Source organism: Manduca sexta, chromosome 5, assembly GCF_014839805.1.
Source record: "Manduca sexta isolate Smith_Timp_Sample1 chromosome 5, JHU_Msex_v1.0, whole genome shotgun sequence".
NCBI classification, from domain to species: domain Eukaryota; kingdom Metazoa; phylum Arthropoda; class Insecta; order Lepidoptera; family Sphingidae; genus Manduca; species Manduca sexta.
Window position 1 is genome coordinate 4,420,968 of NC_051119.1, and position 19,549 is coordinate 4,440,516.

Sequence of the window (19,549 nt, forward strand, 5' to 3'; positions counted from 1 at the left end):
GATGTTTTCCTTCACCGTTAAAGTGAACAATAAATTCACAAAGAATACACACATGATTTTTTAGAAAAATCAGAGGTGTGTGCGCTTGGGATTTGAACCTGCGGACATTCGTCTCGGCAGTCCGTTCCACACCCAACTAGGCTATCGCCACTAGCTAAAATAATATTTAATGCCATTGATTTAATATAAAGAATGGTAACGGAAAGGCAATCTTAACGTTAACAGATAAGATCAGTATTTAATCGGTCAGAAACGAGAATTATCACAACAAATCCATAATCAGTGCCCATGATAATATTACACAACACTGCAACGTGTAGTTTGGTCATTTGGTAGTAATTATCTAATGATAAGGAAATACCGATAGATTTTTAATAATTGTGGTTATTTTGTGAAGTAAACATGGCTAAGAAGGGCAAAGAAAAGAGTGATGCTGTCAAAGGCGAAAGAAAAGAAAAGAAAAGTGCCAAGAAAGTGGGAGCTAGTGATAAAAGTAGTTTTAGTGTAAGTGTTTAGGATATAAAAGTGTTAAAGTGAACCTATTTTTCGGATATTTTCGTGGTTTGCATGTGTAATTTGCTCCCGACATATACTCTATACTGTAGAAACATTTTGATTTTTTTCTACATTTTTAATTATTTCTTTTCAGATTCTAAAATATTTCTTCGTGGCATTAATAATAGCTAAAATAGCAATGTACTCCATATTTCTGTACAACGTTTACGTGAAATTTACACATGTCCCAGACCTTCCCAATGTGGACTTGAATAAATGGTGGGGGCCTAATGTAACGCAGGAAGTCGATACTTCAATCAGACCTTATAGGATTGTGTTTTCTGATGCAGTAAGTATGTTTGGATCGATGTAACTCAAAAGCCTTGCTTCATCATCACCAGTCATATTTTTTATATGGGCAAAGTGACCCCACTGATCCTGATGGTAAGTGGAGTAGAGTCCTTTAGAATGTCGACTGACGAGAGATCACCCCCTCGACAGTCGACACAATTATGCCGGCGTGTTGGAAGCGGATTTATACAGGCTGATCCCGGAACGCGAAACGCTTGCATGGCCCACCCTTAAAGATTTCCAATCAGATTCTTAACACTCCCACTCATGCCTTTTACACACTTTTCAACATGTGTTCCATCCCATGATGTGATAGAGGCGAGCCTATTCCAGCCTCCAGGATGATATTGAGCGGAGAGATCGCAATATCAGTGACTCGGGATTCGAACCTGCAGGCTCAGAGAGTAAATTGTACCGTCATATGTATCAAACTAAAGTATAGGCCCCTTATAGAGATAAAATGCAATACTCTCTTAAAAATTATCTGCAATGAACAAACCTTAATATGTAATAATATGTGTCTACACCTCAATTTTTCATATAATCTAGACCTTGTAGAAATATAAATATAGAGTGGGAACAACCAACGCAGTAATGTTTAACTCATAAGCATTTTATGAAGCTTTAAAACTCATTAAAATTACCTCAGAATGTCGGCATTTATTTTAAAATGTACATACGCAAATTTAGGTCTTCCCTCGTCGAGAATAAAGACGGAAATTTTGCACACTTTGTCGAGCTTATATCCGTCCCATGATGTGATAGGCCGATACACATATTTTTCAAATGGAAATATTCACATTGATTTGTCTTTTCTGATATGGAAATCAACCCAGGTCTTTGCAATTCATGTCACAACTATCTGCATCCACTAGATGATTGAGTCAATTTATTAATGTAAAATATTGTATGTATAATTTTGCACGTATTTTTGCATTTAAATTCTTACTAAAAATTTTAAAGACACAAAAGTATCGTCTTTGTCCCAACAGTAGACATTCGATTACATTATTTTTCTGTTTACAGATGGAAACAGAACTCCGAGCGCTATTCGAAGACTACCGTAATATTATTAAAAAAACAAAGAGTTTCGAAGTCGCCGGTTGGACGTACGGCGTTAACTCGGAGGCGTTCGCACAATTCTTCTCCCATTGGCTATTCAAATACGAATTTAGTAAGAGAGCTAAATTCTTGAATAAATTTAATCATTTTATTACAAACGTACAAGGATTAGATATACATTTTGTTCATGTTAAACCTGAAGTAGATAAAAATGTAAAGGTAAGTTAGCTTCGCTTATCTTATATAAAATGTGTATTAATAGCGCGGAGGGCGCTCGTCTACTGCATTACACATAACAGCACTCGGCTATACGCCGCGTCGGTGACAGAGCAGAGAGCGCTCATCTACTGCACTACACATAACAGCACTCGGCTATACGCCGCGTCGGTGACAGCGCGGAGAGCGCTCGTCTACTGCACGACACATAACAGCACTTGGCTATACGCCGCGTCGGTGACAGCGCGGAGAGCGCTCGTCTACTGTACTACACATAACAGCACTCGGCTATACGCCGCGTCGGTGACAGCGCGGAGAGCGCTCGTCTACTGCACGACACATAACAGCACTCGGCTATACGCCGCGTCGGTGACAGCGCAGAGAGCGCTCGTCTACTGCACGACACATAACAGCACTCGGCTACACGCCGCGTCGGTGACAGCGCGGACAGCGCTCGTCTACTGCACGACACATAACAGCACTCGGCTATACGCCGCGTCGGTGACAGCGCGGAGAGCGCTCGTCTACTGCACGACACATAACAGCACTTGGCTATACGCCGCGTCGGTGACAGCGCGGAGAGCGCTCGTCTACTGTACTACACATAACAGCACTCGGCTATACGCCGCGTCGGTGACAGCGCGGAGAGCGCTCGTCTACTGCACGACACATAACAGCACTCGGCTATACGCCGCGTCGGTGACAGCGCGGAGAGCGCTCGTCTACTGTACTACACATAACAGCACTCGGCTATACATATAATACTATATCTTATTATTATTATTGTGTCTATTCCTATTTTGCTTTCATCAGGTTTATCCTCTATTGCTTCTGCATGGGTGGCCAGGGTCTGTAAGGGAATTTTTCGAGGCAATCCCACTCCTCACATCTCCACGGCCCGGTTACGATTTTGTATTTGAAGTCATCGCGCCGAGTTTGCCTGGATTTATTTATTCTCAGGTAAGTTTAATACTAAACTTTGCCAGAAATTTGCGAAGGGTCGATATATCCGGATGCTGTCGGCTTCCCTTTATGTAGAATTTATGTTGAAACTAATTATTATTAGAACGATTTGAAAACCGCATTAACGCATATTAGTACCTATATGCAGTGTCAGGTTCAGAGGGTCTACATCAAAAACGAAATCCGTTTCGGATGACAGATCGCACATTTTGTTACTACAAAATGTTACGGATTCGATCGGTTCATCACAATATTTCAGACATGAAATTTTTAAGAACTTACACCATCCCTTTTTAAAACCATCTGCGAGGATAAAGTTCCACTGCTTTCTCCAAAAAAATATACGGGGAATCGATTCTACCACTAACTTAAGCTACAGAACGGTGACGAATCCAAAGTAATTTGGTAGTAAAGTTAAATCTGAAGTTCGTCGTTTTTTCGTTTCGAACCGACGTTTCGACGTTCGTTTTTCGAAGTAGACCCTCAGTTTCGAAAAAAATCTCCTTTCGCCACTGTTGTCACATAATTCATAATATTTGTTTATTAGCTGGGTATTTTATTTATGTTGTACATACCCGCATGGTATTCGTAGAATTATTTATGTTTTTGATTATATTTGTTGTTATTCTATTTTAAAGTTTAACATCCTGACAAATAATTAATTACTGGATAAAAATATTTTTGAAAGTGTATTTTTTTGTCGTTTAATTATTTTTTTGTCTACACCGTACATAAATACCCGTGTGTGGTTAAACTCGTCCGATATAATATAAATTAATATAATAATGCCATGTCCATACGAGATAGTTATGCAAACAGTGTTTTTGCAGCTTTATTAAATTCTCTCGTACAAGTTATTTTATGAATTAATTTTTGTAACTGGAATTTTATTGATATCATATTTTTGAATTATATTCTGAAATGAGTCGTTAAATCTGTCGAATTTAGTAAACAAAATATCCTGAATTTTAATATTTAATACAAAAATGTGAAAGTTATTGATCTTGTCTGCATATTTAGAACTTAGCAGTTATGTAAGTTACTTAAATAGTTCTTTAATATTAAAAATCTTTGGAACATTTCAGGCACCAACAAAACCTGGACTACATCCTTACCAATCAGCTATAATTTTACGAAACCTGATGCAAAGAATCGGCTTCAAACACTACTTTGTTCAAGGCGGTGGCTTTGGCCATACAATTGGATCCAACTTGGCAACGCTTTTCCCAAATGAAGTGTTGGGTTTCCATACCAACTATCCAGCGAATTTATCAAAATTATCTATACTGACTTGGTTATTGGGAGCTATTTGGCCAACGTTGGTGATGGAAAATGTCAATGGACTCTATCCTTTGACGGATAAGGTCGCAAATTTCTTGGAGGAATCTGGATACACACATTTGCAAAGGACAAAGCCAGATACTATTGGTAAGACCAATATTTCTTATTTACTTCATACGTGCTGTAAAGTGGATTGTCGTCCTGATAGAGTATCGACTGACGACAGATGATCCTTCGCCAATCAAACCTGGATACTCGGGCTGATCTCAATACGCGACACTTACGTGAGACACTATGGCGGGTTTCATACCTTGTGTACGATTGCTATCTGGGCGGATTTAGATCATTTCATCCACGAAGACGCGTCCCACTACTTCCCTAATCGCTTAGTGTGCGTAAGCAGCATGAGTGTACATGTGTGCACTATACATGCACACTACGATGGATAGTGTCAAGACTGAGGCTTGAATCAGTCCCCTTAGCCCGAAACACCCCCGCTAAAAAAGAAGTGAGGCGCTTCTTCGTGAATGAACTGACCGACACAAATACTTTATCATTAGCAGTTACATGCAATCCCCCTTATTCATAAACGTTTTTTATCTAAGGACAGGGTAAAGCTGTGATAACAAATCTGTTTCTCAATGCTGACGGCATAGCAGCCTTCGCAGTGCGTAGCCATAGGTTCAGACTTGTTATCACAGCTTTACTCCGCACTTAGATAAAAAAACTTCTATGAATAAGGGGGAATGAGTTTACCACTTCAACTCCAGGTATAGCACTTCAAGACTCTCCAGTGGGGCTAGCGGCGTATATTGTAGAGAAATTTGTGATCTTCACCGACCCCGCTCTGAAGAACACGATAGAAAGAAGCATAGATAAGTATTATGATCTAGACAAATTACTGGATAACGTCATGCTGTATTGGGTGTCTGGGAGTATTACCACATCGATGAGGATGTTTAAGGAATCTGCTGGTGGGTTGGGAGATGATTTTGATGAGTAAGTGTTTGAAGGTTTTTTATTATCATTCTTTCTGCTTTGAATTGTTTGATTGTTTCGTTCTTAATCATTTCCGTTTTGTTTATACCTGATGTAATTATTGGCCGTGTTTTATATATTTTATAAATAGCTTCTTTGATTAAATCTTCTCTTGGAGGAACAAGATACAAGCAAAATGGTTCAGAATAGTGATTTTCAAATTTATATATACCTAACCACTCTGCAGAAATTATTAATAACTAGGATGAAACAAGTAAACTTCAAAAATATATGTTTAAGCAAAAGACTACTTAATAGCAAAGAATTATTAACTCATAAACACCTAATACTAAGAAAATCATAAATATGTAAAGGGTTGAAACCCTTTAAAGTACTAGTTAAGGAACTTAGTTATAACCTTATATACAACGTAAAAATAAATATAACGTTTAGCACGCACACCATGACATTCGAGATTATACGCTAGTTTGTTGGCGTTTTTATTCCTTCTTTATAAAATTTTTATTCATCTTTGTTTTTTTTTTTTGAAAATTTAATGTGTCATGGTGTTGTGCAAATAAGTGTTTTTGTATTTCTATTTGTATAATCAAACATATACATAAAGAAATCTTCTTTTTAGGATACCCACTCCAGTACCGACCTGGGTCCTCAAATGCAAGCATGAGCCTATCCAATTCCCAGACTTTATGCTGCGTTGGAAATATCCAAACCTTGCTGGCAGCACTAGAGTAGACTTTGGTGGCCAATTCGCTGCTTTCGAAAGACCAGAAGAATTTACTGCTAATGTTTTTAAAGCTGTCAAAGCGTTTGTGGAGGTTAAAAAATAAAGTATTTATGTCAGTAATGTTTTTTTTTATGAAGTTATGACCGAAATGTGTACAGAATTGTAGATGAACAAATCTTCGGCCAGTTTTTTTTTATCGGAAATTCACTATAAAAATGTATATTGAGACCCGAAGTATAAAATTTAATTATTTCAAATTAATTTGTAGATTTAAAATGTACAGCTACTGTTGCTGTTATTTAAAGCTAGTATTTGAACGTTGCGCTAAATGAAAATGAATTCTATTTTGAATATCAAAAAGATAAAAGTTAGTAAGTCTGCAAATTTGTAGAGGTTTATTTCAACTACAAAGGTTTACTAAGGCTAATTAAGGGTAGGTTATCTTTAAGTAAAATAGAGTTTATTAATTGATTTGTTATTTTAGACACAATCGTAATCAAATTGCAAACACAAGAGGAACATGACAGTTTCTCCAACTAAATTGTTAAACTAAGTTAGGCCGCCATGTTGTATCTCGTGCAAAACGTTGATCGCGTCTGCGTTGAATCTTATTCCTCGAAAAGATTTCCACGCTGACGGAGCTGCGAACAAAATCAAGTTATTTACAAAACGGTTTAACGACAAATTGAATGTATTTAGTGGAAGTAGGATAGTACTGCGCAGTAAACTCAGAAACAGCTAAACGGATTCGGATGGAATTTGGCACATGCACAGACCATGTCCTGAATCAACACGTAGTTACTTTTATTTTGGTAATTTATTTCTGTGAGAAATAAAAAAAAATATATTTGATTTTTTAGTTACATGGCTTGACGTCATACATATGGTGTTATGAATTGCCACAGAGATTTAGCGTCTTTTGTATTTTTCATGCAGCCAAATACTCGAGCAATACTTAGTGTACAATAAAATCTTTATTTAGAACCTTATTTAAATACACAAAAACAATGGCTCGAATACACGCACTTGCAAAAGACAAAGCCGTATGCCAATTTTATTGTTTACTAGCTTCCGCCCGCAGCTTCGCCCGCGTGGATTTCGGGTTTCAAAAATGTAGAAGGTGCTCAATTTGTCGGGATGTTTTTTTAATTTATGGTGGTATGCAGGTGGTCCGATTGTCCGGTCAGGGTCTGATGATGGGATCCTGGTGAAATCGAAGGAACTTTTAACCATTAAGGTTGCACACGAATTGACGGAAGCTTAAAAAATGGAGTAACTTCTCCCGTTTTCCCAACATTTTCCATCACTGCTATGCTCTTATTAATTGTAGCGTGATGAAAAGTATACTATAACCAGCTCAGGAGTATGAAAAATAATTGTACCAAGTTAAGTTAAAATCCGTCGAGTAGTTTTTGTTTCTATAACGGTTATACAGACAGACAGACAAAAATTTTACTAATTGCATTTTTGGCATCAGTGTCGATCCCTAATCACCCCCAGTTATTTTGGAAATATATTTCATGTACAGAATTGACCTCTCTACAGATTTATTATAAGTATAGATATGCAAAAGTAGCTCAAAAATTGTCCATAACGAAAACATGCATTTTAAAGTAAGACAAAAGAAATAATATCGTGAAGCCAACCAAATAACTAATGATATATTAAATTTTGTGACTGTTCAATTTAGTCGGGTCCGCGATATCACTTTTGTTGAGTTTCAGAACGCGACATTACATTATTATATTCTGTGCTCCAACGCACACTGCTTTGATGTTAGGAACACACCTACATTGCTTAGACAACAGTTAACTTTATACAATAGCAATAAAGCTCAAATTGACTCTACGTATTAGTTAGAAAACGTTTGTATGGGAAATAGAAAAATGCTGTTTTGAGGATTTTCCCGGCAGTTATTCGAATTTTTCTCACCTTTTAAACCTTCCCTAGACCTCCACGAATAATTCAAGACCAAGATAAGATAAATCCGTTCAGCCGTTCTCGAGTTTTAGCGAGACTAACGAACAGCAATTCATTTTTATATATATATAGATATAAAATGATGTTGACCTAACACCGCATTAGTAATTATACTCTATCGACTTGTTACAAAACAATTTAAAAAGCAAACCTGTCAAAAATATTACTCAAAATATTCTGTGAAGTAATACGTTTTTCACGCAATTAGTGGTAACACCCGACATTGCACAAAAAGTAAAAAAATCGCAGACAGCGGCGCGACGGCCATGATTCAATTTGCAGACGCCGCCGCCGCATCCTAGTTTATTGTTTATTGGGATCGCTTTAACAGCTATTAAATGTAAACAGAATCGATTTTTAAATATAACGTTATAAAAAGGAATCAATAGTTTTTGGAATTTGAAAATGGAACGTCTCAACATGTCGACAATAAATTTCTTGCTTTATTACTTTTTTGTCATTTTTTGAAAATCGAAATGTACAAATATTCTAGTTTTTTTAATAAATAAATTTATGTTTAAGGTTTGAAAATCAAAAAGGTTTTATATATTGTAAATATGGAAATCGAAATGTTGAAACAAAGTTGATATTGCAAACATTCGGGTACATTGTTTATTGCGGTTTCAATAGCTTGTATAAAATAATATTGAGCGCATGAAATATATTTTGAAATGGAAATCTATTTTGTTGTTTTCGAATAATCAAAATGTAATCGAATGATCTCATGTTTAGAATTCGAAAATTGAAAAATTGTGTTTATGAAAATATACTTATTATATTTAAATGTAAATTTGAAAATTGATTCAGCCAGGACGATAAATAAATTAAAAAATTGTGATACAATTTGCATAATAAGTGGATTTCGAAATCGAAATGTGTTTTTTAAATATAAATTAAACTAATGAACAAATCTTACCTCTGTACTACAATAATCATTTTATACATAATAAATGGTGACAGACCGATGTTTGTACATTATAATTATTAAAGGAAAACTAATATGAGGATCTTTATTAGAGCAACAGAAGCCAAAACAAGTTTTCAGAATTGTTATTTGTCTTTCTGTATTTTGTACACGCATCAAGAAAAAACTACTGCATGGTATTGAATGCAGTTTTCATCCACATATTGTCAGAGGTCTAACTTAAAATATAGACAATATATAAAGCGGGAGTTATACCCCAAAAAACCTTTTTAACGGGCGAGTAAAAGCTAGTAATAAACAAAAACAAACCATAGTCCAGCTTATTAAAGTTTCTATTAATTTGAAAATGCACGAAATGCAGTTACAATAAACAAAATACTCGCGTTTATCATACGCATGTGTTGAATAAGGCTGGGTACTGCGCAGTTTTACTAACTTTTCTGGCGAAATTATCTCTCTTTAGATGAGGTTCCGTATATTGTTAAGAACTGAAGCGATTTTTACTAAAATAAAAAAGAAAACTATCACGGGGCCCTTATTCTGTATGATAGTGTAAACGCGTAACGCGGCCGTGTCATGTTATCTTCGAGAAATGTACGTGGAATGGTATTCTGTAAGCCAAATTTCTATAGTCCTAAACATGATGCGTTGTGTTACGTGCTTGTTACACACTGTTTAAATAACGTGCGGGATAGAGAATAATGCCCCTGACTACAAAAATACTTTCACAAACAATGACGTTAAACATAAGAAATCATTATGCAAACAATGATGTTTTACAAATAGACGCGTCATAGCCTAACAAAATTGCACATAAAAACAGCGCAGTATTTACTATAGTCACATACTAGTACAGCCTAGCAGCTCGCATTGGAACGAGTTCGCCCCGTCGCCACGACAGTCGTATAAAATGCATTTATTAGTTAAAAAATAAGTTAAATAGTCTATACTTATTACTAACGTATGACATTGCGGTGGTACCCAGGCGGACTCTCACATATGAGAGACCTATCACCAGTATACAAGTATCTTTGGCAATGATAAATAGTTTACACCAGGCAAGCATAACACAAAAGAACATCTACGGAATCGAGTGTTGCCAAAAACATGTAACAAATCGCCACACAGATCCCTAAAAGACCAGGCAGAGCGTTAACCGCGTCCTCAGTTCAACTTGATTCTACCACAAGTATACAAGTTCACTGATAAATAAATCGCTTATACCAGGCGAGCATAACACAAAAGAATATCTACGAAATCGAGTGTTGCCAAAAACATCTAACTAAATGCCAGACAGATCCCTAAAAGACCAGGCAGAGCGTTAACCGCGTCCTCAGTTCAACTTGATTCCACCGCGCTGGCTCGATCCGCCACGCCCGGCTGCCGTTTGCAACGCTTTTTTTAAAACGTTGAAAAATATCTCGTGTATTATTTTTTAATCTGCCTTGTCGAAATGAGATATTAAGTGGTCTCGTGTGGGATTCGTAATTTAAATATTGAATTATACTGGTTGCATGTGGTGAATATTTATTTTTTTATTTGTGTCATTCGATTTGTTCTTAATTTAAATATTTATGTTTTTTATTTTGTAATATGCAGCCATATTTTGAAAAAGGAATACAAAACGTGTTGAGATTTGATATTGTATTAATTATTGCTATATTGGCCGGCTTAACAAGTGCAATTAAAACTGAATTGCCCCAAATCGTGAACTAAAATAAACATTTCAATCTATAGGCACACTATTTCCATATTTGTAAAATCAAATCTAAACCTATGCCCTATTCTTATTTTTAATTATTAAACAAAACTGCATCTGACCCAAGAATCGAATCCCTACTAACCTCATCCCACTTCACACCATTGCGCTTTCAGTTCCAATTAATATTAATCATGTTGGAATCGATTTGGGAATTTCCTGACTCATTAACCGATAAACGATTTGTAATTAAAATACCACAGTTACTGCATACCATTATGGTTGAAAAATAAAAAAATTCATTTATTAAATACAGGGGTGATTTTTACATTGTATTCATAAATGAAACTTTTTCTTTTATCAAATAAAATAAAGGGTTATTTCGTGTTAATAAATGAAACTAAACTCGTCTGTACTTGCTAACATTGTGCCAAAAATCATCCAAGAATAACGAATATTTTCAAGAAAAATCTCGGTTTTATTTTTGTAATCTTTTAATCATTTTGTAGCTTAGTACGAATTTAATGCATATGTAGGTGTATTTTTGACTGAAAGTGTGATGTTGTTGCTGTGACGAACTCTTCAAGTACCTAGTAGTAGCATTGGGGCTCTGAGGTCCTGGGTTCGAGTTACCAGTTGGGAAAACGGGTGATTTTCTAGGATATGGTTATACCTCGGGTTATTACATCGTAGGATGCTACAGACATGGCGAAAATTGCTGCTGAACACTTCTGCCTACTCCTTTGGGGATAAAGGCGTGATGTGTGTACGATATTATAAAAAAATATCTACTTATATATAATTCATGTAGGACATATAAGGACTGCCTCGGTGGCATAGTTGTACTGCATGCGCGGTACGGCAGCGCTCTGAGGTCCTGGGTTCGAATCCCGGGTTGGGCAAAGTGATAATTGGGTTTTTCTGCTCAATATCAGCCCTGAGTCTGGATTTGTGCCCGAAATGGCGATAGTCTCGCCCCCTATCACATTCTGGGACGGAACACACTCGGCGAAAAGTGGGTGCCCTAGTTGCACCTCTACATACCCCTTCGGGGATAAAATGCGTGATGATGTGTGTGTGTGTATATATAAGGTATATTGGTGTAAGTTTGAATAAGACAGTTAGTTCAAATTACTATTAAATATGATGAAATAGCCTAATACGGACATATCCTGAAGTGCCATTGTGTAATTACCACAAATCTGTAACCAATTAATTTTCGTCAATGTTTAGCACACATATCCGAAATTACCCTCGTCCGAACTTACCCATATTTAGGTGACTCACTTGTCCGTTACCTCATAAGATGATTCCAGAGTAATACCAACATGTTCCAGTTCTGTCAGATTAGAATGAGGAGAGGTTTCTTCAACCCACTTCCGTTCAGTATTTGTGAGGCAAATGATTCGTACGATTGTTCCCCCGGACACATTTACAACTGTACTGGGTGGGACGGATTTGGATTTATTGGGGCCCATGACCCTCATATTATTATTCTTAGACATTTAACTTTAGATTGTGTTTTAACGAAAAATAGGAGTTTACTATTCATCTACCTATATTTGAATTGTCGAGCTGCAGTAGACACAATATTAATGATGGGGAACGTTATGTTAAAAAACGGACACTGACGTCATCAGAGAGCAAAGCCAGTCGTCTATTTTACACAAATAAATGACGAAAGAATCAAGCTGTATTGGTGGTAAGTCTCTTATATGTGTGAGTCCGCGTGGGTAGGTACCACCGCAGTGTCTATTTCTGCCGCCAAGCAGCAGTGTGTAGTCACTGTTGTGTTGAGGTTTGAAGAATATTGTAGCTAGTGTAACTATTGAACATAATAAGACTTAACATGTCATGTCTTAGAATGACGAGCGCTGTGGAATACTATACAATACTTTGAAAAAACCTTTGAAATGGTAACCTTTTCGGTCCCAGCCTACTTGAAAAGTGAAATAGGCGTAATGATATGTTAAAACATTGGCTACAATAAAAATTAGGATACAATTCCACAATAAACTTAAACTATTAATTTCAAACGTCATACAAGTTAACACTAGCAAGACGCGAGCGTTTACGCCGCTCCGGCCGAAATTAAAGTGGCAACGACTAAGAGCGCAGAAACATTTTTGTATGAGACACGAAATGAAATTAAAGTGCTGTGTTCTAGAAATAATAACAGTAATCCTTCTTAATATTTTGAACGTAAGGTTGGGTAGATGTTTTGATGATTGTGTGTAGTGACCTGTAGGTAATTTTTAAATAAAGTGAGAAAGATATAATGTCGCAGCATACGTGATATCCATACTGCCGTGGTAAACGCAAAGGCGGTATGTCAGGGAAACCTTATTTTTAGATAATCGAAGTTTTGTAAATATAGTTTTGTATGTAAAAGTGAGATAGAGAAACTCCTTTAAATTTTTTTTAACAAGTTCTAAACAAGATACCGTTATTTAGGTAAGTGCTTTGGATGGGTATTTCTTTAAGCTATCTGACGACATAAAAATCATGATTTTGATTTTTTTCAGATACCGCTTTTGAGCTTAGCACGGCAGCATACTAATATTATAAAGTTACTAACGTAAAGCTCGTATCGCCATTCAAGCATTAAAAAAATGGCTAACAATCATGTCTTTGACTATTTTTAAACATTAAAAACGATATAAAATGTACTATTTATTGTTTACATTCATAGTGTTCACACTCGTCTATTTAAAAATAAATTTAAATTAACAAATTGCAGTCGCATTTCGACCGCCGCGCCGGACAATTTCAATTGACCCCCAATTATATCCGATTCCGGCCCAGTTCTATCTGAATTGTTAATTTTTTTATACAGCTGGCAACAGAACGGATCAAATCTAACACGAGTTTGTTTTCTTGTGTACTTTAGATGTATTAGTTTTTATGTACTTTTAATATATTTTCACTAGCACTGGGTGAAAGTATAGTCCCCATACTGTATTAATTATTATAACAGAGTATAACTTCATTTATAAATACGATAATTATAATTTACTAGTTGACCCGACATACGTTGTCCTGTCTTAACTATGTATGCACGCGCGCATTCTGTCAATCGCTGACAGTTATTTCAAACCACTGACAGTTATGTAAAATTAATATTGTCGTTAAGTTTTCTTAAATTTTCTAATTTTCCGTGCAATTTTTTTATTTTTTTCTTTCATAAGAACCTTCTCCTGACAATAACAAACACAACAAAAAAAATAATTGTGAAATCGCTCCAGCCGTTCACGCGTGATGGCGTGACCAAGGGAAATAAGGATTCATTTTTATATATATAGATAATGCTGGCCTCTGTCGCTTATCTTGGGAGAGGAATGTCCAGCAATGGTGTGCAACGTGATGATAATGATAGATGATAGTTGTGGAGACATTCGAGTGACTTGGTAGAAGTTAAATTAAACAAATAAACACAATTATGGAACGCATTAACTTGACTCCTTAACTAGAAGTCTCGACCTCTGTTTACCAAACAATACTTTGTAATTCACGGTTTCAGATGATGTTTCTATTGTTTACGGGCGGTCGTATCGCTTACCATCAGGCGAACGGCAAGCTCGTCTCGTCATTCATTTCAAGTATGATTCACCAATCTCTACTAGACGCAAAGCAACTTTATTCAACTTCCCTAACTATCCTTGATCAACGGAAAAGAAAATTATATTCTCATTTCAAAATGTTAAAATTCAAATTTTCTAAGAAAGTACTGTCGGTATTCTTGTGGCGGGTCCATCAGCCGGAAAAAGTGAACTGGTATGTATAAATTTAAATAAACTCCGGTACAAAAATGATGCCCGTAATCCGTCTACAGTAGAGACCGACGCTGTCATAATTTGTCCCGGAATTTGAGAGGAGGATAGGCGGATTTTGTGATATAATTTTGTAGTATCAAGAGAGCGAGCAAGCGCTCACCGTATGTAAATCATGGTATCTGTACACCAATTTTAGATGATCAGAAATTCTTGGATTTGGATGTTTCACAGACTATGACCTAAACGAGGCACGAAAATTAAAAGCTCATTTATTTATTACTTTCATAACACTCACAATTACATGGTTCATCATCATAGAAGTTGTTTTTGTTTTTATATATTTTATCTGTAGTTAAAAATAAGTTTTTTATTATTAAATATTATGTATAGCGTTAGCATTTTGATGTTACATAAAAATATGCTTCTCGCTAAGTGCTATGGCGAATGTTATGTACGCCGTACTTGTACAATTAGTTACTATAATAATTGTGTAATTCTAGTGTAGTTATGTGAACTGTGACTATATGTAAAACGTGGCAGTATTAATAAATAAATAAATAAGTTTATAATATTTATGTTTACCTACTTACAATATTTTGTAAAGGATGATCAAGGATCTTTATTGATATAATAATATTTACCGTCTAAAGATATTAAAGTCATCAAATATTAAAAACAAAATTGCCATTCCATAATTCAAGATTCCAAGCGACCCAGTAACAACCGCGCTCCGAGCCGGTTCCTGAAAAATGAATACGAATTAATTCGGGAAAATTAAAATTCTTTAACGGGGATGCCGAGGATTATTCCTTGCCGCCGCGCCCTGTAATGGCCGTGATTTTTACAAGGAGACGGATCACAAAGGAGATTCGTTACAAGTTATAATGAGTTCGTATTTAGAACTCCTGGTGAGTTATGGCGCCCTGGTACCTCGGCTGTGATTGCTCGTTAGTTTAATTGCGGATTATTGTGGTAGGCACTTTGGTAAGTACCGTACAAGTAATGACAGCATCGACGGGCTACTTGCTCGTCTTCTCGATTAATTGATTATTCGTGTATAGTGTCCTCTGGGTCGGTAGATTGTACTGAACATCATGTACCTAGATTGGTTGGCGTATGCTTTACAAAATCGTCTTATTTTAACAATGAAGTGATTTTTTTTTATTGCTTGAAATGACGACACGAGCTTGCCGTTCGCCTGATGGCAACCGATACGACCGCCCATAAACAGTAGATACACCATCCAATACCTTGAATTACAGTATTGTTTGGTATTCCAATGCGCTCGCTTGAGACATGAGATGTTAAGTCTTATTATATTTAGTAGTTGCACTGGCTAGAATGTCCTTCAAACTGGAACACAACAGTGACTAGACACTGCTTAGCGGCAGAATAGACATTGCGGTGGTATCTACGCAGGCGAACTCTCACATATGAGAGACCTATCACCAGTGTTTCTACGTATTATGACCTGATAGTAACTACCGTTTAGTCGTTTGTTAATTTTTCGTCGCTAAAATAATGCCTATCTGTCTTACACCCCATTTTGAATAAAAGATTCAAATCTTAATCTTCGATCAGGACAACCAATCAAAATAGGTAATTTCTAAGCATACCAGAAAAACTTTATTCTAATTCGTTGATTTTCGCGAGAGATTGAAAAAAAAAACGATTTGTTAAAAACGGTGGTTAATGAATACACCGTCTTATCTCGGAACGTGACGCAACGAATAATTGTAGCTTATTTAGATTTTGAGATAATTTATATTAGAACTTCACGCAAATTACTAAAAACAAGATCGTCCTATTGTGGGTCTTCTGAATATTATGTTTTATGTGCGTATAACAGTGGCTTTCAAATTGCACTTTAACATATTAGTTCACAAATGATAAATTTATCAATAAGTTATGAGACCTCATTGGACATTATAACCTATATTTATAAATTAACATCTGAATAGCCCTTCATTCAACTTCTTTAATTTCCGTCTTTATTTGCCGTCAAAATGAAAGACTAAGATGGTTTGGGCATTTGGAGAGGATGGATGATAGACTGACAAAGAGGGTTTATAAGGCGAATGTGGATGGAAGAGTCGACAGGGGTCGACCGCTCCGAACCTTCGAATGTCAGATATCTGACATTTTTAGTAAAGGACAAGTCAAAAGTACCTTGAATCAGCGGGAATACATGAAAAGAGTGATGAAGTTGGAGGAAGCGCGAGAAGTATACCAGAATCGTGCGAAGTGACAATCCATAGTCTCTGCCTACCCCCATGGGATAGAAGCGTGATACTACGTATGTAAAGTGAAAGACAACAATTCATAGTCGAACATTTAAAAATCGTCAAACAAGTAGACACGAGTTAAGTTTACCGCAGCCTCGTGAATAATCCGTGCGATCAGTATGGCTTAATGATGTACGCCCCTGTAATTTACCGACATATAGGATTCGCATTCCCGTTAATGCAAACTTAATTGATCCACATAATTAATATTAGCGATTCAAGCGGCAATAGCCTAGTTGGATGTGGAACGGACTGCCAAGACGAATGTCCGCAGGTTCAAATCCCAAGGGCACACTTCTGACTTTTCTAAAATCATGTGTGTATTCTTTGTGAATTTATCGATCGCTTTAACGGTGAAGGAAAACATCGTGAGGAAACCTGCACATCTGAGAAGTTCTCTATAGGAATTTCGAAGGTGTGTGAAGTCTACCAATCCGCACAAGGCCAGCGTGGTGGACTAAGGCCTAATCCCTCTCTGAAGTAGAGGAGGCCCGTGCTCAGCAGTGGGCAAGTATATAATACAGGGCTGATAATATAATTAATATTATGTATGCGAAGGTTGGAAAAATAATGATTTCTTATGTTTACGCGAATGTTAGACATTGAAATAAAATTATTGCGGATGTGGGCGGAGCCCGTCCCGTGAACACGAAGGCTGCTTTGAAATGCCGGGAGAAAATTATAATATGATAAACTGCAATAAAATCCATAAACAAATGTTTGAGTAAATGCCAAAATTTATGAACGGATTTGTGGTAGTACATAGGAAGACAATATTTTGGATTACCGGAAGGGCTATGTATTTCCACGGGTGAAATTGCAAGCAAAGGTAGTCTATATATAAATATTTGTATATACATATAAAAAAAAAATCTATTTCCGTTAGTCACGTCATAACCTGAGAACGACTTACCGATTTCAATTAATTATTTTTTTAAATGTTATATATTGTAAAAAGTTCTTACAGAAAGATAGATTAAGAAAATTGCGCAGAGAAATTAAAGAAAACTCAACGACTATTTCAACTTCGCTCGTTTGATGGATGTGAATTTAGCATACAGCTGTATTGCTTTCCTCACGATGTTTTTCTTTTTTTTATTGCTTAGAATGACAAGACGAGCTTGCTGTTTGATTAATGGTAAACGATACGATCGCCCATAAACAGTAGAGACGTTATCCAACACCTTGAATATAAAGTAGGTATTGTTTGGTATTCCACTGCGCTCGTCATCCTGAAACATGTAATTCAAAGTATTGGATCGTGTTTCTATTGTTCATGGCCGGTCGTTTACCATCAGGCGAACAGCTAGCGATCTAGCGTTCTTCCAAATAGCATCAACTGCACTAACCTCACTGCGAACACCTCTTACCTCCCTGACTGGTCGTATTACGTATGCGATGGCGTTTAATATTAATGTACCAGCTCCAATATGTAAATTGATTGATAAACAGATATTATGCTTGTGTACTGTGTAACCAAATCACAGGATGCATTGTCTACTGTTGGTTGGTTTAAATTTAAACTAGTTGCACTCGACTGCCGGTGGCGTAGTTGTACTGCATGCGTGGTACGACAGCGCTATGAGGTCCTGGGTTCGAATCCCGGATCGGGCAAAGTCATATTTAGGATTTTCTATTCAGTATCAGAATCTAGAATTTGTGGCCGATATGGCGATAGGCTCGCCCCCAATCACATCATGGGACGGAACTTATTTGGGTGCCCTGACTGCCTCTGCATACCCCTTCGGGGATAAATGCGTGATGTTATGTGTGTTGTTATGCTGGTGGCTTTACCCGCGATGGATTTGCTTTGGTTAATTAAAAAAGTAAAGCAGAAATACAAGAGGCGGCTAGCCTTCCACAGTGAAGGGGGACTTGAAGAAGAAGTAAAGCGACGATAGCCTAGTTGGGTGTGGAACGGCCTGCCGAAACGATGTCCGCAGGTTTAGATCCCAAGGGCACATACCTCTGAATTTTCTAAAATGTTATGTGTACTCTTTGTGGAATTATCGCTTGCTTTAACGGTGAGGGAAAAATCGTGAGGATATTTGCATACCTGAGAAGTTATCTATAGGAATTTTGAGGGTGTGTGAAGTCTACCAATCCGGACTAGGCCAGCGTGGTGGACTAAGGCCTAATCCTTCTCAGTAGTAGAGGAGGCCCGTGCCCAGCAGTGGGACAGTATATAATACAAGGCTGATATTATTATTAAAACAGGATCCTAAGTCAGGAATATTTTTTTTCTCCCATTCATTTTTATACATTACAAAATTCCAATTTTTTGAACTCAATTACATTTAAGACATCGTCTTCATACAATCTGGTTTTCAATTCATTGGCCTATATATTACAAAGTTTCCAGGCATCTGGCTTGGAAACCTTTTACCTAGATTGAATTCAAGAGACTACTGTTTTATCTTCCCTTATAGCTTTTACATTGTCAGCGAATTTAGAAATATCTATGTTTTCTATACGGGAATGGTAAATGACTTCAAATAAAAGCTGTGATAGCCTAGTTGGTTGTAAAACGGATTACCTTGACGAATATCCGCAGGTTCAAATCCTAAAGGTACACACCTCTGACTTTTCTAAAAAAATATGTGTGTATTCTTTGAGAATTGTCGCTTGCTTTAACGGTGAAGGAAAATATCGTGAGGAAACCTGCATATCTGATAAGTTCTGTATGGGAATTTCGAGGGTGTGTGAAGTCTACCAATCCGCACTAGGCCAGCGTGGTGTACTAAGACCAAATTCCTCTCAGTACTAAAGGAGGTCCGTGCCCAGCAGTGGGACATT

At 36.8% G+C, this 19,549-nt stretch overlaps 1 protein-coding gene across 1 annotated transcript; it reads left to right on the top strand.

Moving 5' to 3' along the window:
* Window positions 1-339: 339 nt before the first annotated feature.
* LOC115453957 (juvenile hormone epoxide hydrolase) lies at window positions 340-6,211 on the top strand. The gene is made up of 7 exons (XM_037445483.1): window positions 340-504; window positions 650-844; window positions 1,873-2,127; window positions 2,938-3,084; window positions 4,173-4,515; window positions 5,139-5,367; window positions 5,987-6,211. The coding sequence occupies exons 1-7, from the start codon at window positions 403-405 to the stop codon at window positions 6,192-6,194; spliced, it is 1,479 nt and encodes a 492-aa protein (XP_037301380.1). The 5' UTR covers window positions 340-402; the 3' UTR covers window positions 6,195-6,211.
* The last annotated feature ends 13,338 nt before the right edge of the window (window positions 6,212-19,549 follow it).